This window comes from Babylonia areolata, chromosome 10 (genome assembly GCF_041734735.1).
Source record: "Babylonia areolata isolate BAREFJ2019XMU chromosome 10, ASM4173473v1, whole genome shotgun sequence".
NCBI classification, from domain to species: Eukaryota; Metazoa; Mollusca; class Gastropoda; order Neogastropoda; family Buccinidae; genus Babylonia; species Babylonia areolata.
The window spans coordinates 21,588,100-21,609,086 of NC_134885.1; the positions used below are offsets into that span (position 1 = coordinate 21,588,100).

At 44.8% G+C, this 20,987-nt stretch overlaps 2 protein-coding genes across 2 annotated transcripts; both read left to right on the forward strand.

The window, feature by feature from the left end:
* Positions 1 to 9,356: 9,356 nt before the first annotated feature.
* On the forward strand, positions 9,357 to 11,934 carry LOC143286490 (uncharacterized). Its single transcript, XM_076594068.1, has 2 exons — positions 9,357 to 9,506; positions 11,412 to 11,934. The coding sequence occupies exons 1-2, from the start codon at positions 9,443 to 9,445 to the stop codon at positions 11,723 to 11,725; spliced, it is 378 nt and encodes a 125-aa protein (XP_076450183.1). The 5' UTR covers positions 9,357 to 9,442; the 3' UTR covers positions 11,726 to 11,934.
* A 3,051-nt stretch (positions 11,935 to 14,985) lies between these two features.
* On the forward strand, positions 14,986 to 17,500 carry LOC143286491 (uncharacterized). Its single transcript, XM_076594069.1, has 2 exons — positions 14,986 to 15,088; positions 16,931 to 17,500. The coding sequence occupies exon 2, from the start codon at positions 16,945 to 16,947 to the stop codon at positions 17,353 to 17,355; it is 411 nt and encodes a 136-aa protein (XP_076450184.1). The 5' UTR covers positions 14,986 to 15,088; positions 16,931 to 16,944; the 3' UTR covers positions 17,356 to 17,500.
* Positions 17,501 to 20,987: the final 3,487 nt, after the last annotated feature.

The following is a 20,987-nucleotide window of genomic DNA, read 5'->3' on the forward strand; positions in this document are numbered from 1 at the left end:
GAACCCTAATCTAGATTTAAAGACCCGCCAAAGTAGCCTGAAGAGACAGACAGACACACAGGGAGACACACAGAGAGAGGCAGATAGATACACAGACAGAGAGACACACTGAGACAGACAGACACACAGAGAGACACACAGAGAGAGGCAGATAGATACACAGACAGAGAGACACACTGAGACAGACAGACACACAGAGAGACACACAGAGAGAGGCAGATAGATACACAGACAGAGAGACACACTGAGACAGACAAAGAGAGAGAGAGAGATGGGAACAGAGACACAGAGAGAGCATTTCAATCTGTGTCTCCACGGGATCGGTAACCACGTAATAACCGCATCAGATCAATTCCTCCACCACCACTACCACCACCACCACCCCGCAACCCTCTCTCCGGTCCCCCTCTCCCCTCCTCACACACCCTCAGTCCCCATCCTTCCTTCCCCTCAAAATCTCTTTTCACGGATTTTTTGTCTTGCCTGGACCGAGCGTATCAAAGGATATGTATACTGTACCAGTTCAGGACAGATGATACCTGACACATGGATTTCATGATTTTGGGGTCACCCTTCCGTCACTACCATTGACTTCGGATACATGACCTGTTGATAACAGTGACCTTCACTGTAATTCAGCGGAGCAGTCCCTTCTCTTTGAACGTGCAGCTATCCTCAATCGTCCTTTGAGAGTTCCGCCTGCTTAGCCCCCATCCTCCCCCCCACCCCTCCGCCACCATCCCATCGGATCCACTCTGTTTACGGATACCCAGATTCAAACACTCCACTGTTGGACACCGTTCTTTCTGTCTCTGGACCTTGCATTTTGAATGAACTTCCTATTTCGCTTCGTCAGGTCTCCACACTCGGCTCTTTCAAGTCTGGCCTCAAAACCCACCTCTTCACAAGATACCCTCCCTCCCCTGCCTCTTTCTTGTCTTCAGTTTCTTCAGTTTTTAGAGTTATGCATGCGTGTGAATGACTGGTGTGAAAGCGCTTAGATTTGTCTCTGCATAAGATTCAGCACTACATAAATACTATCATTATTATTATTATCTGTCTCTAAGTGTGAGTTTCTCAAATGCACAGACAGAGAGAGAGACAGAGAGAGAGACAGAGAGAGACAGAGAGAAACACTCACACACACACACAAAAAAAAAAAAACACCCACGCACGCACAGACACACACAGAAACAGAGACACAGAAAGAGACAGCGCAATTGAGCGCACGGGCAAAATGTCAGTCGGGGTCTTTAATTCAGTGATAGGCGGAATCGGAAATAGATCATCAAGAAAAGACGATGATGGCTGATACCAGTAGGCCTACAGCCTTTTACTATGGTTCCTTCTTCCTGGATGGTTGTATGACCCTTACATCCCAATGTAACATTGTGGTATCACAGGACATTCTTATTTCTATAATTGGAGGAGGAGGGTTTGAGTTTGTTTTTTTTCCTTGTTTATATTTCTGTTGTTTTTTTGTTTATTTGTTTGTTGGGTGGGGTTTTTTTTTCTTCTCTTTTTTTTAAATCACCATACGCTCAACAAAAAGAAAAAAGAACAGAAAACAAACACAAAAAGAGAAATGTTAATACCTGCAACATTGTGCTGAACCCTTTCCACACTGGCCTTCTTCCAGCTGAAATTTACAAACCAAATCACTGTTTGCCTTTCTCGCACGTAAAAGGACGCTGGAAAGAAGAGAGTTTTTTTTCCCTGGTTAAGTTCTAAATAAAAATCCACTTTGAATACATGAAACAAAATAAGGTTCAGTTGGGAGGCGATCCATATTCATCATCGGAGACAGGGTATGTTTTCAACAATTTTTTCTTATTCATAGCCACTCTGAAGGGTAAGTTGTTTATAATGTTCCCCACTGTTAGCATTCTGAACGCTCAAGTTTGGAAAACGATAGCACACCAAAAAGGGTTATATTTGGATGGTGATCGTCTTTCATAGCAGACTGAAGGGTAATTTTGGATGGTTATCGTTATTCATAGCAGACTGGAGGGTAATTTTGTATGATGATCGTCTTTCATAGCAGACTGGACAGTAACGTTTGTATGATGATCGTCTTTCATAGCAGACTGGAGGGTAATTTTGTATGATGATCGTTATTCACAGCAAACTGAAGGGTAATTTTGTATGATGATCGTCTTTCATAGCAGACTGGAGGGTAACGTTGGTATGATGATCGTCTTTCATAGCAGACTGGAGGGTAATTTTGGATGGTGATCGTTATTCATAACAGACTGAAGGGTAACGTTTGTGTAAACATCATCATTCAGGGTATTGATGATCCTCATTCACAGCAGACTGGAGGGTAACGTTTGCATGATGATCGTTATTCACAGCACACTGAAGGGTAATTTTGGATAATGATCGTTATTCACAGCAGACTGGAGGGTAATTTTGTATGATGATCGTCTTTCATAGCAGACTGGACAGTAACGTTTGTATGATGATCGTCTTTCATAGCAGACTGGACGGTAATTTTGGATGGTGATCGTTATTCATAGCAGACTGAAGAAAAACGTTTCTGTAAACATCCTCATTCATAGCAGACTGGAGGGTAACGTTTGTGTAAACATCCTCATTCATAGCAGACTGGAGGGTAACGGCTGGATAATGATCCTCATTCAGGGTAATGATGACCCTCATTCATAGCAGACTGAACAAGGATCGATATCTAAAATATCCACTCCTTTGTTTTCATTTTCTTCAAGGTTTTTCTTTCTTACTTTCTCAACCCTTTAGAATGTCGCAGCTGAATTGATGGAGTCTGGAACTAGGCTGACGGCTTACGCCAAACGGCTCAGAGGAGTCTGCAAGAGATCTGGTTTCTTTATGGGTTTTTCTGGTCTCGAATTAGCAGAGATGGAAGGAGAGAAGAAGAAGAAGGAGGAGGAGGAGGAGGAGGAGGAAGAGGAGGAGGAGCAGATGTGAAGGACGAGGAGGAGGAGCAGAAAGAGGAGGAGAATGAGAAGGGGGAGGAGGGGGACACGAAAAACAAGAAAAAGAAAAAAAGAACAGAAAGAAGGGAAGGTGGAGAAGTATGAAAAAAAAGTACAAAAACGACGACCTGTCATTTCCCTTTCATTGACCTGAACAGGTTCCGTCGCATTTCCTGAACTCACGAAAGCATAAATACATCATCTCAGAAAAAGAAAAACAGACACGTGAAATCAGGTAATACATTTTATATAAGACAATCAGACACGGATGGTCATCCCAGCACACAAAACAGTAATACTAAAATGTAAAGAGTAGACACACTGCCTTCACGCTCGTCACCAAAGAGATACGCATGGATCATCATTGATGGCTTCCTTTTAAAAGCGTCCATCAATTGACTGCAAAGTTTTCGCTGCAGACTGAAAGCTTAGTTCCCCACCCATTAGAGGCTCAGCAAACGCACGCTTGCAAACACACATGCGCGTGCGCTCATGTGCGCGCACTAACCCGCACATGCACAAACTACATCCTCACCGTACGCACGCACGAAACGCGCGTGCTCTCTCTCTCTCTCTCTCTCTCTCTCTCTCTGTCCACTCTGTCGTTTAAGGTGCGTTCCCTCGTTACAGAAAAATGAAAGAAGGGCCCTCTCTCTCTCTCTCTCACTCTCTCTCTCTCTCTCTCACACACACACACACACACACACACACACACACACACTGTACGCTCTGCCTTCAAAGGGCAACCGATAGCCCTTTAACACTGCTGTCGCTCATTGGTATTACCGTGGCGTCAAGACCCAGTTAGTTCAAAGACAGGGGGAGACCTCGACAGAAGGAAAGGAAAGGAAAAGAAAAGCTCAGGTAATTACACAACGTTGGACTCTGCGAGCAATCTCTCTTCAGAGGCTGCAAACACGCTTCTCTACACCCCCTGCCCCCTCCTCCCTCCCCCCTTTCCCTCCATCCCATCCGGTTCCCTCGTACTTCCTCATTAGTTTTCCCTCCCTTCAAATGGTTCGAACCTGTGTGTGTGTGTGTGTGTGTGTGTGTGTATCTGTGTGTGTGTTTGTAGTTGTTGTTTTTTTTATTCACGTGTGTAAACAAAGTGAATCCATGTAATGTCTGTGCATGTCTGTTGTAAACTGTAACGTTGGCATTTTCCATGCCACTGCAAGTGGAATAAGAACCAAACCTTAGTAGGAATAAGACCTTTCAAAGCCATCCGTATTGTGATGATATGGTAAGCATGGTGAGAGATCTAGGTCCTTTTGGGGGCAAAAAATAATAAATAAAGTTTGATTCAGGTCGTATTTTACATTCACTTTTTTTTTTATCAAGTTTACGATTGTGGCTGGTCTTGTGCACAGAATGAGCCTAAAAAACTTCAAAATTTCACAGCTGAAAACTCGAGGTTACAAACGTGGCATTTGTATTTGTATTTGTTTTGTTTTTTATCACAACAGATTTCTCTGTGTGAAATTCGGGCTGCTCTCCCCAGGGAGAGCGCGTCGCTACACTACAGCGCTCCCCATTTTTTTGTATTTTTTCCTGCGTGCAGTTTTATTTGCTGTTCCTATTGAAGTGGATTTTTCTACAGAATTTTGCCAGGAACAACGCTTTTGTTGCCGTGGGTTCATTTACGTACGCTAAGTGCATGCTGCACACGGGACCTCGGTTTATCGTCTCATCCGAATGACTAGCGTCCAGACCACCGCTCAAGGTCTAGTGGAGGGGGAGAAAATATCGGCGGCCGACCAGCCGCCGTGGCGAAGTGGTTAGCGTCGCGGACTGACGGCTGGGAGGACGCGGGTTCGAATCCCAGCGGAGGTGGGTTTTTCGGCCCGTGGCCGGCTCCTACCCAGAGTTGAGTGTGCTGTGGGCTTAAATGGGGAGACTGGGACCACACAGTCGAGTGTCATCCACTTCAAGGATGCGTCTTTGGGTGTGTTGCTCTAATTACCTGACCAACACTGCAAGTGCCTGTATCTCTCGGGCCTGGTTAACGCCGGGATATCATTATGACAGGAAGCGTAGAGTACAGCCTTGTCACGCAGTCCCAAACCAAAATGGACCTCCATAGCAACATCGTCATCATCATCGTCATCCTCCTCCTCCTTCATCGTCATCAATATAAACAAAATAGTCTCAAAGTCTGTGGCCTTTCATGCCCTGCTCTCATGGTGACCTCAGTTTCGATACCCCTCCACTTCCGTGCTTGGGGTGAATCCTGTCAATGTCGTCAGTGTCGGCAGATTCATGGGGGGCTGTTGTTTGAGGGACGTGGTGGCGGTCTTCACTCTGGGAGGGACGCTCACTTAGTCTGGCTCCGCGACTAAGCCATTATTGTCGTTAGTAGGGGGCTTAGTAGGTGGTGTCCTAAGTATGTTAAAACAGAAAAGGCACCACTGAACACCACCGAAGTGACTCAGCAGCAGTGCAGGGTCTCTTCTGGTGTGTGGCCTCCTGGCGACCTAACATCGATGGTTCCCTGTGGACTGCCGACGCTGGAACTGCGAAGGACGAACCCGGGTGTGGCCGTGTATGGGGGAATCTAAATGAGCGGAGTGGGAGTAGTGCCACTGAAACGGTGCAGATAATGGGGCAGCAAAAAAAAAAAAAAAAAAAAAATATCGGCGGCCGAGCCGTGATTCGAACCAGCGCGCTCAGATTCTCTCGCTTGCTATGCGGACGCGTTACCTGTAGGCCATCACTCCACATGTAGGTAATACTGACAGGAAAAGTGGTTATGTTGAAGAAGAAGAAGAAGGTCTCATGCATAATTTTCATCAAATTAGGTACAGTAACTGGACCTGGTGAGAACAAAACCCTAGTACAGGGACAGTCAGTTCAAAGTTCAGGGTCAAAGGATGGTATATTGAAAAAAAATGTAGAATCACTCAGTTTTCATTTGGTCAGAACAAAAAAGCTTTGTAAGTCAAGAGTCAAGGTCACATCAATCAGTGTCTTTTTGGTGTATTCTGAATGTACAAGAATATGTATGTATATATGTTAGTATGTATGTATACATAGTGCTTATGTGTGTGTGAGTATAGTTTGCTAGTTACATTTTGGTTTGCACATGTAACATCGATGTGTTATATATAAAACCATGTGTTTTATAAAGCACCTAGAGCAGATTTCTGAATAGTGTGCTATGTCAGGATTCATAATCATTACGATCTGCTTTGCATGTTGTTGTTGTTGTTGTTTTCCGCAGAACAGAAGATATGCATTGAAAAGAGAGAGGGGACAGACAGAAAAAGAATGCGAGAGAAAGAGACACAGACAGACACACGGACAGACAGAGAGTGAGATGGTGAGACAGACAGACAGACAGACTGAGGCAAACAGAGAGTACATCTACACAAAGAACCCGAGGCAGGCTGTCAATAATTCTATATGCACGTTTTCCTTATATGCATTCTGTAATCTCTTAAATTAACGGTTCCATTAAACGGTAACTCACCCAGCCTCTCCAGTACACTGATCACTTGTCATACACCGAGGTCCTGTGTGCACTTAATGCAAGTAAAAAAAAAAAATCCTACGGCAACTAAAGTGTTGTCCCTGGCAACATTCATTTTTATTGTAAAACAAATACACTTCAGGCAGAAACAAGAAAAATGTATGTTGGTGGCGCTGCACAGTGACACAGTGATATATATAGATAGATAGATAGATAGATAGATAGATAGATAGATATACAGAGAGAGAGGGGGGTCCTTTTATGAAAAAGTCGTTGATGTAATAATTAATTACCAGAAACAATCAAAATAAAAGATGACAGCAGGACTTGCATAACGACAACCGTGGGTTGTAAAACAGACTCACTTTGATAAGAAGAGTCCCCGTTTCAAACAATTGGTTCGTTCGTTGCTGACTTCACAAGGAAACAAGAGACATTTTAACTCTCTCCATACGAACGGCGAAAGAGACGACGTTAACAGCGTTTCGCCCCAATTACCACCATCAAAATCTTGCAAGCGGAAGGCTCTTACACTGAAGAGGTGAATGTTGACAAAGAATACCACAATTCTGACGACAGAAGCTAAAGGTTGGGTCATCGAGACACCCACTGGACATCTGAGGGGTCTGTGTAGAGGAGAAGAGAGGGCTGGCCGTACTGAGCGAGTTAACGTACACAGCGAAAAGTGATCAGCTCGAACTCGTTTCGTCATTTAAGCATCGTAGCCAGGTAACCTATCGCTGAAATGAAGGGAGGGCTGTACCGTAATTACCACCACTTCTGTTACACACAGAGATGCAATCATCTACTGATTCTTCCAGTCAATTTTGTTGAACAAGAAACTAGTGGCAGGGGAGGGGGGGGGGGGGAACTAGTGCAAGTGAACAACCTTCTTGTCTTTTTAAGTCAAGAAGAAAACTTTGCGAACCTGCTTCTAACCGGTTGAGACAGAAAGAGGAGATAGGGGTAAGAGAGCTTATGTTTTACAAGTTTCAATGATAATGGGATGTAAAAAACAACAACAACAACAACAAACAATGGGGGTTAAGAAAAAAAAACCTTTGCAAACAGGCTTCTTAACAAGTGAGAGAGGAAGGGCGATGGGAGAGCATATGTTTCAAACTTTTCAATGACAACAATGGGGTGTCTCTAACTCTCCTCCACTGAATACAGTTTATCCCCAACACTGTCTGCAAAACGTCGTTGATGTAATGATTACTAGACAAGATTGCGGCGATCAAAATAAAAGATGACAGCGGAATCCTCAGTCTATCAAACGTACATAAAAAGCAGTCGTGTTTTGTAGAACAGACTCAGTTTGATAAGAAGAGTCCAGACCATAGGTTTGTCTTCAGGGATTGTGTGAACTGGATGAAGTGCATGCGCTTTTTCATTTTTTCTTTTTCTTTTTCTTTCCTTACTTTTTTTAAAGTCCCCAATGACCGTTTCCTACCGATAGATAGCAACAAAAAGCTAAGACTTTTTTCCAGTGTGGATGACTGAAGATGATACAACAGTCATTTACCATGATTTCTGTAAACTTTAAAGGTTTGTTTATGTAAAATTCAAACTGTGTGGTCGAGCAGTTGTGCTTTTTTATCCTCTCTTGATTTGCTGAATCTGGTTTTGTGTTTTTTCATGCCCGGATTTTTCGTGTTCACACGTGAGGACAGGCTGGTGATCCGTCATATTTCATTTCCCGAAGTTCTCTCTCGCAGCCTCTCATCCCATCCCCCCGAACCCCCCCCCCCCTCCCCCCACAACGCCTCCTCCCTCCCAACACCCCCCTCCCACCCCCTCTCTATATTCATCACACCCCACGTCCCCTCCCCCACCTCCCCCTCTCTGTTCTCCTGGAAACGAGGGGGTGTGAAAGGAAAGGACGAACAGATCTCACCTTTAAACGGGTTTCTCCTCGCGTTGATTACTCACCAAATCAGAACCCTTCACTGGTGCAGATAGATGCGTGTCACACTTCACTTTTTTTCTTTGCCTTTTTTTCTTCTTTTTTTTTCCTTTTCAGCGGGAATGGTGGTGGTGGGACAAATGAGAACACAAGTTTCAGTTTCAGTTTCACTTTCTCAAGGAGGCGTCACTGCGTTCGGACAAATCCATACACGCTACACCACATCTGTTGAGCAGATGCCTGACCAGCAGCATAACCCAACCGCTTAGTCAGGCCTTGAGTGCATGCTTACATATTTGTGTACCTATGAAAGGGGATTTCATTTTACGTAATTTCGCCAGAGGACAACACTCTCGTTGCCATGGGTTCTTTTTCAGTGCGCCAAGTGCGTGCTGCACACGGGACCTCGGTTTATCGTCTCATCCGAAAGACTAGACGCTCAGTTTGATTTTCCAGTCAAACTTGGGAGAAAGGGCGAGAGCGGGATTCGAACCCACACCCTCACGGACTCTCTGTATTGGCAGCTGAGCGTCTTAACCATTCTGCCACCTTCCTCCGTGAGAACACAAAACCGGTGCTGCCAGATGCACGGGTGTATCACCTATGTATACTGGGTGGTTTGGGGAACGTGTGTGTGTGTGTGTGTGTGTGTGTGTGTGTGTAAGGCAAGATCGGCGGCAGTTTTTCCACACTGTCGACTGATTTTCAGTGTATTTCTTTCTTTCTTTCTTCTTGTTGTTCATCTTCATCATCATCTTCTTCTTCTTGTTGTAAATGTATGCAATTGTGTGTGAATGCGTGCGTGCGTCCGTTCACAGGACAAGGCAGTTAAGCCGTGAAAGAATTTCTGTGTTCCAGTGGAAACGAGTTTATCGCTGAACTGAAGACGTAGTGCGAACCTTTTTTAAAGCGAACTTTGGTCACGAGTATCACGAGCACGGAGAGATTTTTTTTTTTTAAAGTAATTGAGCACATGAATCAGCATAAAAGACGATTGTCACGAGCATTTCAACAACCAGTCGGCTGTAAACCTGCACACGTTTACTTCCCGTGCCTTCGACCAAAGTGTTGCTGGCTTGACACTTCTTTGAAGTACAGTGTTCGCGTTACAATATGGCCATCGGCAGTCGTAACCATGATCCGAAAGTTATTTGTGAGCGTTCAGTTTCTAATCGAGGTTAGTTGCTTCTTTTGAGTTCTGGTGCAAAGAGCGTGTCCGTCTGTCTGTCTTTCTGTCTCTCTCCCTCCCCCCCCCTCTCTCTCTCTCTCTCTATATATATATATATATATATATATATATAAGTGTGGGTGTATTGATAGATCGATATCGTGTGAAATCCACCAATCGAGTTTTTCGCTACTGTGGGTTTTTGGTTTTTTGTTGTTGTTTTTTTTGTTTGGTTTGTTGGTTGGGGTTTTTTCGTTTTTTTGTTTTTTTTTGTTTGTTGTTTTGTTGGGTGGTGGTTGTTGTTGTTTTTGGGGGGGCGGTTTTTGTTTGTTTTTGTTTTGTTTTTTGTTTTTTTTCTTGGAGGGGGTTTACAATACGATTTTTTTTCAAATGTTATACTAAATCTGATCAGTCATTTTCTGCATGGCCCAGTCGGATATTTTTTGGTACTATCAGCTGAGCAATTCTTTCTCCCTCCCTCCATCTCTCAGCCCTTAACACCCTCGTTATTCTGTCCACCCTCCCTATTCCCTCTTCCTTTCTCACTCGTTCACTGGCTCTTTCAGTTTCAGTCTTCCAACTGATGTCTGTCTGTGAGAACAAACCTTGAAATATTTTGGAGTTAAATCATTAGAATGATAAATACATCACCTTCTTCTTCTTCTTCTTCTTCTTCTTCTTCCATTAATGCTCAGCGGTCATAAGTTTGACCATTACTAGCATTTTATGCGTGCTGGGTATTTTCGTGTCTCCATAATCCACCTAACGCTGACATGGGTTACAGGATCTTTAACGTGCGTATTTGATCTTCTGCGTGCGTATACACATGAAGGGGGTACAGGCACTGGCAGGTCTGTACATATGTTGACCTGGGAGATCGGAAAAATCTCCACCCTTTACCCACCAGGCGCCGTTACCATGATTCGAACCCGGGACCCTCAGATTGAAAGTCCAACGTCTAAACCACTTGGCTATTGCGCCCGTCACCTCTGAATAAGCACCCCCCCAAAAAAGTAGAAGAAAGTTGTTAATGCAGCTGTTGGTATGAGTGTTATTGAGGATTCAACACAAAATTCACTGGTGGAGAGAAAATGGTTTCACTTTCTGCAGTGCCAGACTGTGACGTAAGGATGTTTATTACATCTGAAAATCTCAGAATATACATTTTTCTCACTTTTATCTGTAGTGTACGGGTAGAGGTTTTTTTTATAATATATTTTACTACTGGTATAAGTACCTTAATGTTTTCACCATGTTCAGCAAAAACTATGAAGAACATAAAGTAGGGGAAGATGAAAGGAAACCACTAAACTTGATAAATTATCATGCGTTTGAAAAGAATCAAAAACACGTAATCAAACAGAAAATGAAAAGCAGAACCAAAACTGAAACAAAAATTATATCTAGAAACTTTTGAATCCCTTCACTGCCTCGTTTTTTTGTTGTTTTTTTGTTGTTGTTTTTTTGTTTTGTTTTTTGGTTGTTGTTTTTTTGTTTTGTTTTTGTTGTTGTTTTTGTTTTGTGTTTTTTAGGGGGGCGTGGGGGGAGGCGAGGCCGTCATGGAAAATAATTTGGACGAAGTTAACATTTTTTGTTGAATTTACACGTTTCGCCTTTCTTTTATGCATTGTTTTTCGATTGTTATTGCCCCTTGGCACAGAACAGAAGCCAAGTGGGCTACTGTAAATAATTTCCATCTCTGCCCCCAACCCCCAACCCCACCCCGCCCTCCTTTCCCTCACTATTATCCTCTCAACCACTCTTATTCACTCTGTCCTTATTCAAAGCTTTCAATCCCTCTGCATTTGTCTGCCTTCCTGTCTCCCCCTCACCACCCCCACCCCCACCCCATAGGCTTTCTTTACCAAGAACGAAAGACAACACAACTAAAACGTGACAAAAACTGCTTTTCAGGACCAGCTTCCCCAGCGCCTCCACCAACCTGGGAAAGGTGGTTAAAGAAGACTTTCATTCCAGCAATGATCAGGACCTTCAACTGCCTGCACAAGATCTGGATGTGGATCATTGCAGCTGCTGCTCCCTGTCAGCCGGAAATTCTTCTACTCAGTGGTCGAGTCTCTCTTCTGGGCTGTGGTGTACCACGTGCCTTTCTGGGTGGTTTGCACCTTTCTCCAACCAGCGCTATTCAAAAGATCCGGCCCTGGGAACGATTCAGCCTCGGAACCCCCAGCCTGCAGGACGTCTGGGACTGGAGCTACAGCCTCTAAAGCACGTGACGTCCGTGACAACCCCGGCACAAGAGCAGGTTCCCGCTGCACTCAACCGGATGGTGATCAGTTAGTCCTTCCGCCTAGAAACGTGGACCTGTTTTTGAGGGGAGCGTGGCGCATCTTGTAGCGCAATGTCGGTTTTCCATATGTTCTTGCTGAAAGCTTCCTTTCTTTAGCTGCAGTGATTTTCAGTCGTAACACACGACGTTAAGTTGGGATGGACAGTAAAGATGGAAAACTTCGTTAAGTAGTTCTGGTTCATTTCTGTTTGGGTGTGTATGAACTTTTTTTTTTCTTTTTTTTTTTTTCGGCCTTTGAGCACTTAATGCAGATCGTTCTCATTGCCCCTTTACCCTTTCCCAGTCTGTTTAAAGGTGTGTTCCCTCTTTACATGAAAATGGCACCAGGGCCGTCTCTTTCAGTCACTATCTCCCTACACACACGCACACGCACACACACACACGCACATGTACGCACACACATGTACACACATGTACATACGTGTACATGAGATATATATCTGTATGTGCGTGCGTGTGTGTGTCGTGTGTCATGGTGAAGAGCGGTGATTTGCGCACCACTGTGATGCGCAACAGATTTTACCCATTCGCGGTGATCAGCATAGTGGCTTGTGCGTTATCACACACACACCTTGTTATTGTAAACTATAATACCACGTCAATGAATTAACAAAGCAAGCAGGGCAAATATATTTGTTCAACGAGAAAAATATAGGCCTAGTTTAGAGCATTATAATCACATGTTTCCCTGTATTACGAAATAAAGACGTGTGTGACAGATGTTACCATGTTTATCTTTTACTTTGTATTGGTTAATGTTGAGTTCAAACTATAAGGTCAAGCAGTTTTATTTTTCTCATCCAGATTAGCTGCATCATCATTTTCCACACTGGGATATCATGACAGGATGTGCAGAGTACAGCCTTGTCACGTAGTCCCAAACCTAATGGACATCCACACCAAAATCAGCATCCTTTTTGGTCGTCTTTCTTTTATCTAGATATCCGTGTACGTGTGCGCACTTACACACACGCGCACACGCACACGCACACACAAGCGCGTTCAGGACAAGCACCAGAATCAAGATCCCAAGCCAGTATTCTCCTCCTCTCACGATGGCACATGTCTTTGCAGATTTTTTTGTCAGCATATTTCGTGTAGTCCTCCGTCAACCCTCACCACCACCAACATCCAACCCCTCCCCCTCCTCCCCACCCTCATGTGCAGCATCCACTCACCCCTCCATCCCTAAACCTCAGGTCACCGTGCCCTTGTACTCTTCCGTTTGGTAATTACTTTCACTCCCACCGAGCGAAATCCCCCCGACCCTCTCGCCACACCCACAAGCTCCTATAACCCCACCCCCCATACCCCTTCCCTACACTCCTTCCTCCCTTTTCCTAGTTGCCCCCCACCCCCACCCCACCCCTTCCGTGTGGACGTACTCATTCCCAATTTCTTTCCTTGGGGGATGTTGAAAATGGCTGGGGCTTGTGTGTACGTCGGCAGCGCAACCTGAGGTAAAAACGGAACTGTGAAACAACGGAGCGGTGCCCTGTTGGTAAATCAGATGATTTGGAAACGAGTGTCCACGTGTTCACGTCTCTTAATACAGACCAGAATTTTTACTCCCCCTTCCACTAAACCTTGAGGGGTTGTCTAGGTGCTAGTGACTTGGATGAGATGATTAACCAAAGAACTCTTTGCAGTTTCAGTTTCTCAAGGAGGCATTACTGCGTTCGGATGAATTCATATACGTTACACCACATCTGCTAAGTAGATGCTTGACAGCAGCATAACCCAACGTGCTAGTCACGACTCGAATGCATGCACATACATTTGTGTATCTTTCAGAGTGAATATCTTTTACAGAAGTACAACACTTGTCGTCATGGGTTCTTTTACAGTGCACCAAGTGTGTGCTGCATACAAGACCTCGGATTATTGTCTCGTCCGAATGACAAGACGCCAAGTTTGATTTTCCGGTCAAAGGACGAGAGCGAGAACCGAGCTTAGACCCTCATGGACATTGTACTGGCAGATAGGCATCTTAATTTCTGCCACATTCCTCCTGTATAAAGTCTGCACTCAGCTTACGTGAAAGTACCCATAGCAACAAAGGGGTTGTCCCTGGCAAAATTCCATAGAAAAAAAAATTGAAGAAAAAAAATGCGCTGGGTGGCAATGCACAGTGGCGACGCACTCTCTGAGGACCACAGCCCGAATATCACACATACATTTCGACTGTGTGAAACGTAAAATACAATCACTGTGGCATACGTTGATGCGATTCATCGCAAACGTTGCTGATACATTGTGACTGTATATCACGGCAAGTGCACATGCACACATCCCTGAGAGCATACACTTAATGTGAAACGTTGCAGGGCGCGTAAGCGTAAAAACACAAACATGTATACACACACATACATACATACATACACATGCAGATGTATCCATGCATGCAATGCACACACCTAACCCCCCCCCCCCACCCATCCCCGGCCCCTCCGCCCCCCATCCCCTCCTCCCACACACACACACGCACACATGCACCTACAACAAATGCCGTCACATACACACATGAACGTGCAGACGAACCAAAACACGCAGACGCACGCCATGATTAAGCATAGGAGAACTTCAGTTGGTAGTTTGTGTGTGTGTGTGTGTGTGTGTGTGTGTGTGTGCAAAACAGAAATACGCCAGTTGTTTTTTTTTCTTCTTCCCCTCACCCCCTTTGCCCTGCAAGTTGTTTTCCTTTATTACAGAGGGTTAAAAACACAATTAATTTACATATAACTACACATAAACAACCGTGAATTACATACAGCATCCAGACTCACCAAACAATACAGTCAGTCTACATTGCATTGGAAGGAATTATGTTTAACATCCCATGACATTTAATAGTGGTTATTGTCCTAATTATGATTCTGACCCCCAAACCCCACACGTCTCACTCCAGCCCCCTCAAACAGACAAGACAGTCCAGCTGTGAAAGAATTTCATGTTCTGATGAAAACGAGATGGAAGCTCAGATGAAGACGTCGTGCTGACTTGGCTTTTTTTTTCTTTTTCTTTTTTTTCAAACATTGTAACATGAGCATTCCAACTCACGACATGGCGAGCTTGCTCCCCCCCCCACCCCCCCCAACTGGAAACGTGATTCCACATTTTCACGATTATCACGAGCATTTTAACATTCAGTGAGCTGTGAATTTACGGTTTCCTCCCCTGCCTTCGACCAGTGAGGACCTCGGCACTTCTTTTAATTCCAGTGTTCGCGTTAACATCGGGCTTTCGGCTGCTCCGGTTTTAGACCTCGCGTTTTTAGCAGGTGAGTCCATTCCTGTTGTGTTGGAAGTTTTGCGCGTGTGTATGTATGTATATGTGTGTGTGTGTATATATATATATATATATATAGTGTGTGTGTGTGTGTGTGTACGTACGTATATATATTTTTTTTAATTGTCCGTGTATTTACCTAGTTGATTTATCACTTCTTTTCATGTTAGTATTTACACTTGTGATACTGTCAGGTGTAACCAGTGTGTTGGGTCAGTGCCTAGGTCAGGTATCCCACTCCTCCCCACCCCCAACCAATTTTGATGTGGTGTGATTTATGGATCAGTCTGCACATTTGAACTTCCACAATTACAGAAAAAGTTTTCAGTGGTGTCAGTTCCATACTTTGAATATATCTTGTATGGAAGGACAAGGGTGTCACTTCGATATACAAGTTAAATATCGTATCGAATTCATTTGTCAGGCCTTTTCGCTGCTGTTGCAATGGATGTTATGGGATGCGAAGAAAATTGATTGGTGGAGAGAAAATGGCATCACTTTCTATGGTGCCAGACTGACATAACAATGTTGGAACATTTGAAAATCAAAATATGCATTTTCTCACTTTTATCAGTATTTTACTTAGTGAAAAGAGTAGTGGACAATTTATTCCCTGTACCTTTCTGTTCAGAAGACAATGTTGTAAATTGGTTAACAATCCAATACTCTATTTCTTCCCCTGTAATATATACTCTACATTTCGTCCCCTCCAGTCTTTGACTGGCTTTTATTCTTCAAGAGGGGAAGGAATATGGAGTATTATCTATACATTGTTAACCAATTCAGAACTTTTCCGTCTTCGAAAGAAAATGAATGGAAAGAACACAGGGAAAGAAATGTGGATATTGTGGAGTAGTGTTTCACAGTAAAACGAATAGTTATATACCTGGTAGGTGAAGGTGTTAAGTTGTTTTGGGGGGTGGGGTTTTTTTTCATAAAATGCATTTCATTACTGGTAAAAATATTAAAAGAAAAAGGTGAATGTTTTCACCCATATTCAGCAAAACTGGTGAACATAAAAAATGAAGTGCTGGAAGATGAAAGGTAAAGCCAACTTGATGAAAATGGTCTTTGGAAAAAATGAAAAAAAGCAGAAAATTAAAATTAAAACCAGAACCGAAATTTCTTTTCGAGAGAAAAAAATACACCACTTCGCCATGCACTGTCACTCAAGTAACATTATTTTAGAGACTGAATTCAAGTGTACCTTTTCAAAGTAAGATTCTCTCTCTCAGAAAATTTACAGCACTTGATTGAAAACGAAAATATGTATATTTTGTGGTGACTAACATGGAACAACCAATTCAGAACATGACAATTATTTGAACCTAATGAAAAATGAACAGGTAATAATGCTTATTTCCGATGATGAAACTTGTTATGAATTCGGCAAGTGCTCTTGGGATTTTTTGGTTCGTGAATGACGATGTTTGTGAAGAGGATTCTCAAGTGTTTACTTTCATTTCACCTCTTTTTTTTTTTTAAACCAGCATTGACCCGTTTACAGGTTTCTTCTGTGACGGTGATTGCCATCAATGTTACCCACATGGACAGAATAGTTTGGACTTATCCTATAGTTGATTTACATGTTTGGCTGTTTTGGGGTTTGCTTTTTGTTTTGTATTTTATCCTTTTTTTCCTTTAACCCTCTCTGCACAGCACCCAAATGGGCTATTGTCAGTTTCATTGTCTCTGCCTCCCCTTTTCCGTCTATCTTGCCACCACCCCCCTTCCCCTCTCTCCCTCTCACCTTCGCCGAACACCACCCCACCCCCCTTTCTAAATCAAGAACGAAAGACATCACAACTAAACCGTGACAAAACCTGCTTTTCAGAACCAGCTCGCGCCATGTCTGCTCCTACTCCGTCAGCCTGGGAAAGGTTCGGCACATTCTGCAACGCCTTGGGGAAGGCGCTCAGCTGGACTCTAAACTCCCTGGACAATGGCTCAATGTGGGCCATTGAGAACCTGCTGCTCCCAGTCAGCATGATACATTTCCACTGGGTGGTAATCCCTGTCTTCTGGTACTTGCTGTACCCCGTAGGGTACGGTGTACTATGCTGCGTGGGGTTGATCTGGAGTTGGAACATCAACTGCGTGCTACGCTTGACCGGAACCTACGAACATGTCATGGGCACAGCCCCGAAGACAACAGGAAATGGAGTGACAGCTTCCAAGACACGTGATGTCCGTGACAACCCAGGCGCAGCAGCAGGTCCCCGCCGCTCCCAGGCGATTGATCAGTCACTTGCCGGCTAGAACAGTGGTCCTGTTTTCGAGGAGGGGCGTGGCGCATCTTGCAGCGCAACGAGTTTTGCATTTGTTCGTTTCTAAAGATTCCGTTTTAATTCGTAATGTTTTTCGTGATAAAACATACGACGCAAGTTAGAATGAACAATAAAGATGGAAAACTACGTTTTAATCAGTTCTGGTTTTTGTCAGGGTGCATGTAGTTTAAACGTTTTTTGTTTTGGCCTTTGAGCACTTAATGCAGGTTATTGCTCAATACCCTGTCCCAATCTGTCGTTTAAGGTGCGTTCCCTCACAGAAAAAATGACACCAGGGCCGTCTGTCTTTCAGGAACTATCTTTGTGCACGTGAACACACAAACATAAAGATATAGATGTATATATATGGATATATATATATATCGGCATTAGATAATGTACAACAGATTTTGCCTATTTACGGTAATCAGCATAGTGCCTTGTGCGTTACCACGCAAACGCACCTTGGTTTTGTAAGCTGAAACACTACGTCAATGAATTAAAACGAGCACAGGCAATAATACTTAAACGAGAAAAGTACAGGCCTATTTTAAAGCATATTCATATTTCACCAGTTCGCTGTACTATGAGATAAAAACGTGTGTGACGAATGGTACCATGTTTATCGTTTGCTGTGCTTTGTTTTATGTTTGAGTTCAAGCTACAAGGTCAAGCTTGCGCATCTCCATTTTCCACACCGGGACACCATGACGGGAAGAAAGTACACAGCCTTCTTGCATTGTCCCAAACCTAATGGAACAATAATAGCAACATCATCTCTACTCACTCATGATTAAACTAATTACACGTGTGCGCTTGTACGCGCGCGCAGGCGCTCAAACTCACACACACACACACGTTCGTTCGTTAAGGACCTGATTCAGGACCCCAAGACAATGTTCTCCACTTATGGAGGCACTTGTCTCTGGAGACATTTAAATGTCAGCATACTTTTTTTTTTTTTTTTTTTTTTTTTGCTGCCCCATCTCCACCGTTTCATTGTCATTACTCCCACGCCGTTCATTTAGATTCCCCATACATGGCCACACCCAGGTTTGTCAAAGTACCAGCGTCGGCAGTCCACAGGGAACCATCGATGTTTGGTCGCCAGGCCACACACCAGAGGAGACCCTGCACTGCTGCTGAGTCACTTCGATGGTGTTCAATGGTGCCTGTTCTGATTCAACGTACTTAGGACGCCACCTAAGCCCCCCTTTTTTTTTTTTTTCATTCATGGCCTGGCTTCGCTGACGAAGATCTAGGAAGGGCGTTGTCCACGTCTGATGCAGGCACGTTCATGGCTGACAAGGCCAATGCGGGAAAAGCAGAGTCGGCCGCAGCGGTTGCAAGGGAAAGTCTGGTCTGGGTTCGCGGCTGCAGCGTCGTGGTTCTTCCTCCTTCTGCGTTTGTCCTCAAGGCTGGCCCTGCGGTTGTTTTCGAAGGAGGAGACAGCTTGGTGGATGGTGCGTCGCCAGGTCTCTCGATCAGCGGCTACTGCGGACCACTGGCGATGGTCAATGTGACAGGCACCGAGAGCTTTCTTCAAGGAGTCTTTGTATCTCTTCTTGGGTGCTCCTCTGTCACGGTGGCCAGTGGACAGTTCGCCATACAGCGCGATCTTGGGCAGGCGGTGGTCCTCCATCCTGGACACGTGCCCTGCCCAACGTAGCTGGGTCTTTAGCAGCACTGCCTCGATGCTGATAGTCTTTGCCTGCTCCAGGACCTCGACATTTGTGATGTAGTCACTCCAGTGGATGCTGAGGATGGTGCGAAGGCAGCGCTGGTGGAAGCGATCAAGCAGTCGTATGTGGTGCCGGTAGGTGACCCAGGTTTCGGAACCATACAACAAGGTGGGCAGTACAACAGCTCTGTACACGCTGATCTTTGTGTCTTTCTTCAGGTGTTTGTTGTTCCACACTCTCTTGTACAGCCTGCCGAATGCGCTGTTTGCCTTTGCAAGTCTGTTGTCGATCTCCTTGTCAATCTTGGCGTCAGACGAGATGGTGCAGCCTAGGTAGCTGAACTGGTGGACCGACTTCAGCTCTGTCTCACCGATGTTGATGTGAGGAGCGTGGAATTCTTCCTGTGGGGCAGGCTGGTGGAGAACTTCCGTCTTTTTCAGACTGACTTCTAGGCCGAAGAGCTGCGCAGCCTCTGCGAAGCAGGACGTTATACGCTGCAGGACCGCTTCTGTATGGGCGACGAGGGCAGCATCGTCGGCAAACAGAAGCTCTCTGATGAGTTGCTCCAGTGTCTTGGTGTGGGCCTGTAGCCGCCTCAGGTTGAATAGGCTGCCATCAGTGCGGTATCTGATGAAGATACCGTCGTCGTCGCCAAGATCTTCAGTGGCCTGTTGGAGCATCATGCTGAAGAAGATCGTGAAGAGGGTCGGCGCGAGGACACAACCTTGTTTCACTCCATTTCCAATTGGGAAGGGCTCCGAAAGGTCGTTGCTGTGTCTGACCTGTCCACGCTGTTCCTCATGTAGTTGGATGACCATGCTGAGGAATTTTGGGGGGCATCCTAGACGTTTCATGATCTCCCACAGACCTTTTCTGCTCACGGTGTCGAAAGCTTTCGTGAGATCGACGAATGTCGCATACAGTCCTTTGTTCTGTTCCCGACATTTTTCTTGTAGCTGTCTGAGAACGAAGACCATGTCAGTGGTGCCTCTGTTGGCTCTAAAGCCACACTGACTCTCTGGGAGATGTTCTTCGGCGATAGTAGGCACCAGCCGATTTAGGAGGACTCTGGCGAGGATCTTGCCTGCGATGGAGAGCAGAGTTATCCCCCTGTAGTTGGAGCAGTCCGACTTTTCTCCCTACTAACGACAATAATGGTTTAGTCGCGGAGCCAGACTTCAGTGAGCGTCCCTCCCAGAGTGGAGACCGCCACCACGTCCCTCAAACGACAGACCCCCATGAATCTGCCGACACTGAAGACATTGACAGGACTCGACCCAAGCACAGAAGTGGAGGGGCGTCGAAACTGAGGTCACCACGACAGCAGGGCACGAAAGGCCAGACTTTGAGGCTGTTTTGTTTATACTGATGGTGGATGAGGATGACGTAGACGATGACGATGTTGCTATGGAGGTCCATTTTGGATTGGGACTGCGTGAAAAAGCTGTACTCTACGCTTCCTGTCATAATATCCCGGCGTTAACCAGGCCCAAGAGATAGACACTTGCAGTATTGGTCAGGTAATTAGAGCACCACACCCAAAGATGCATCCTTGAGGTGGATAACACTCCACTGTGGTCCCGGTCTCCCCATCTAAGCTATCAGTATCGGTAGCTCAAGGAGGCGTCACTGCGTTCGGTCAAATCCATATACGCTACACATCTGCCAAGCAGATGCCTGACCAGCAGCGTAACCCAACGCGCTTAGTCAAGCCTAGAGAAAAAATGAAATTAAATAAATAAAATAAAATAAAGTACAAAATTTTTTTTTTTTTTACTAAAATTAAAAAAAAAAAAGCCCACAGCACACTCTCCTCTGGGTATGAGCCGGACACGGGCCAAAAAACCCACCTCTGCTGGGATTTGAACCTGCGTCCTCCAAGCCGTTCGTCCTCGACGCTGTCAGCACACTTCTTGCTATAAGCCCCTCCACCTCTCCGTCA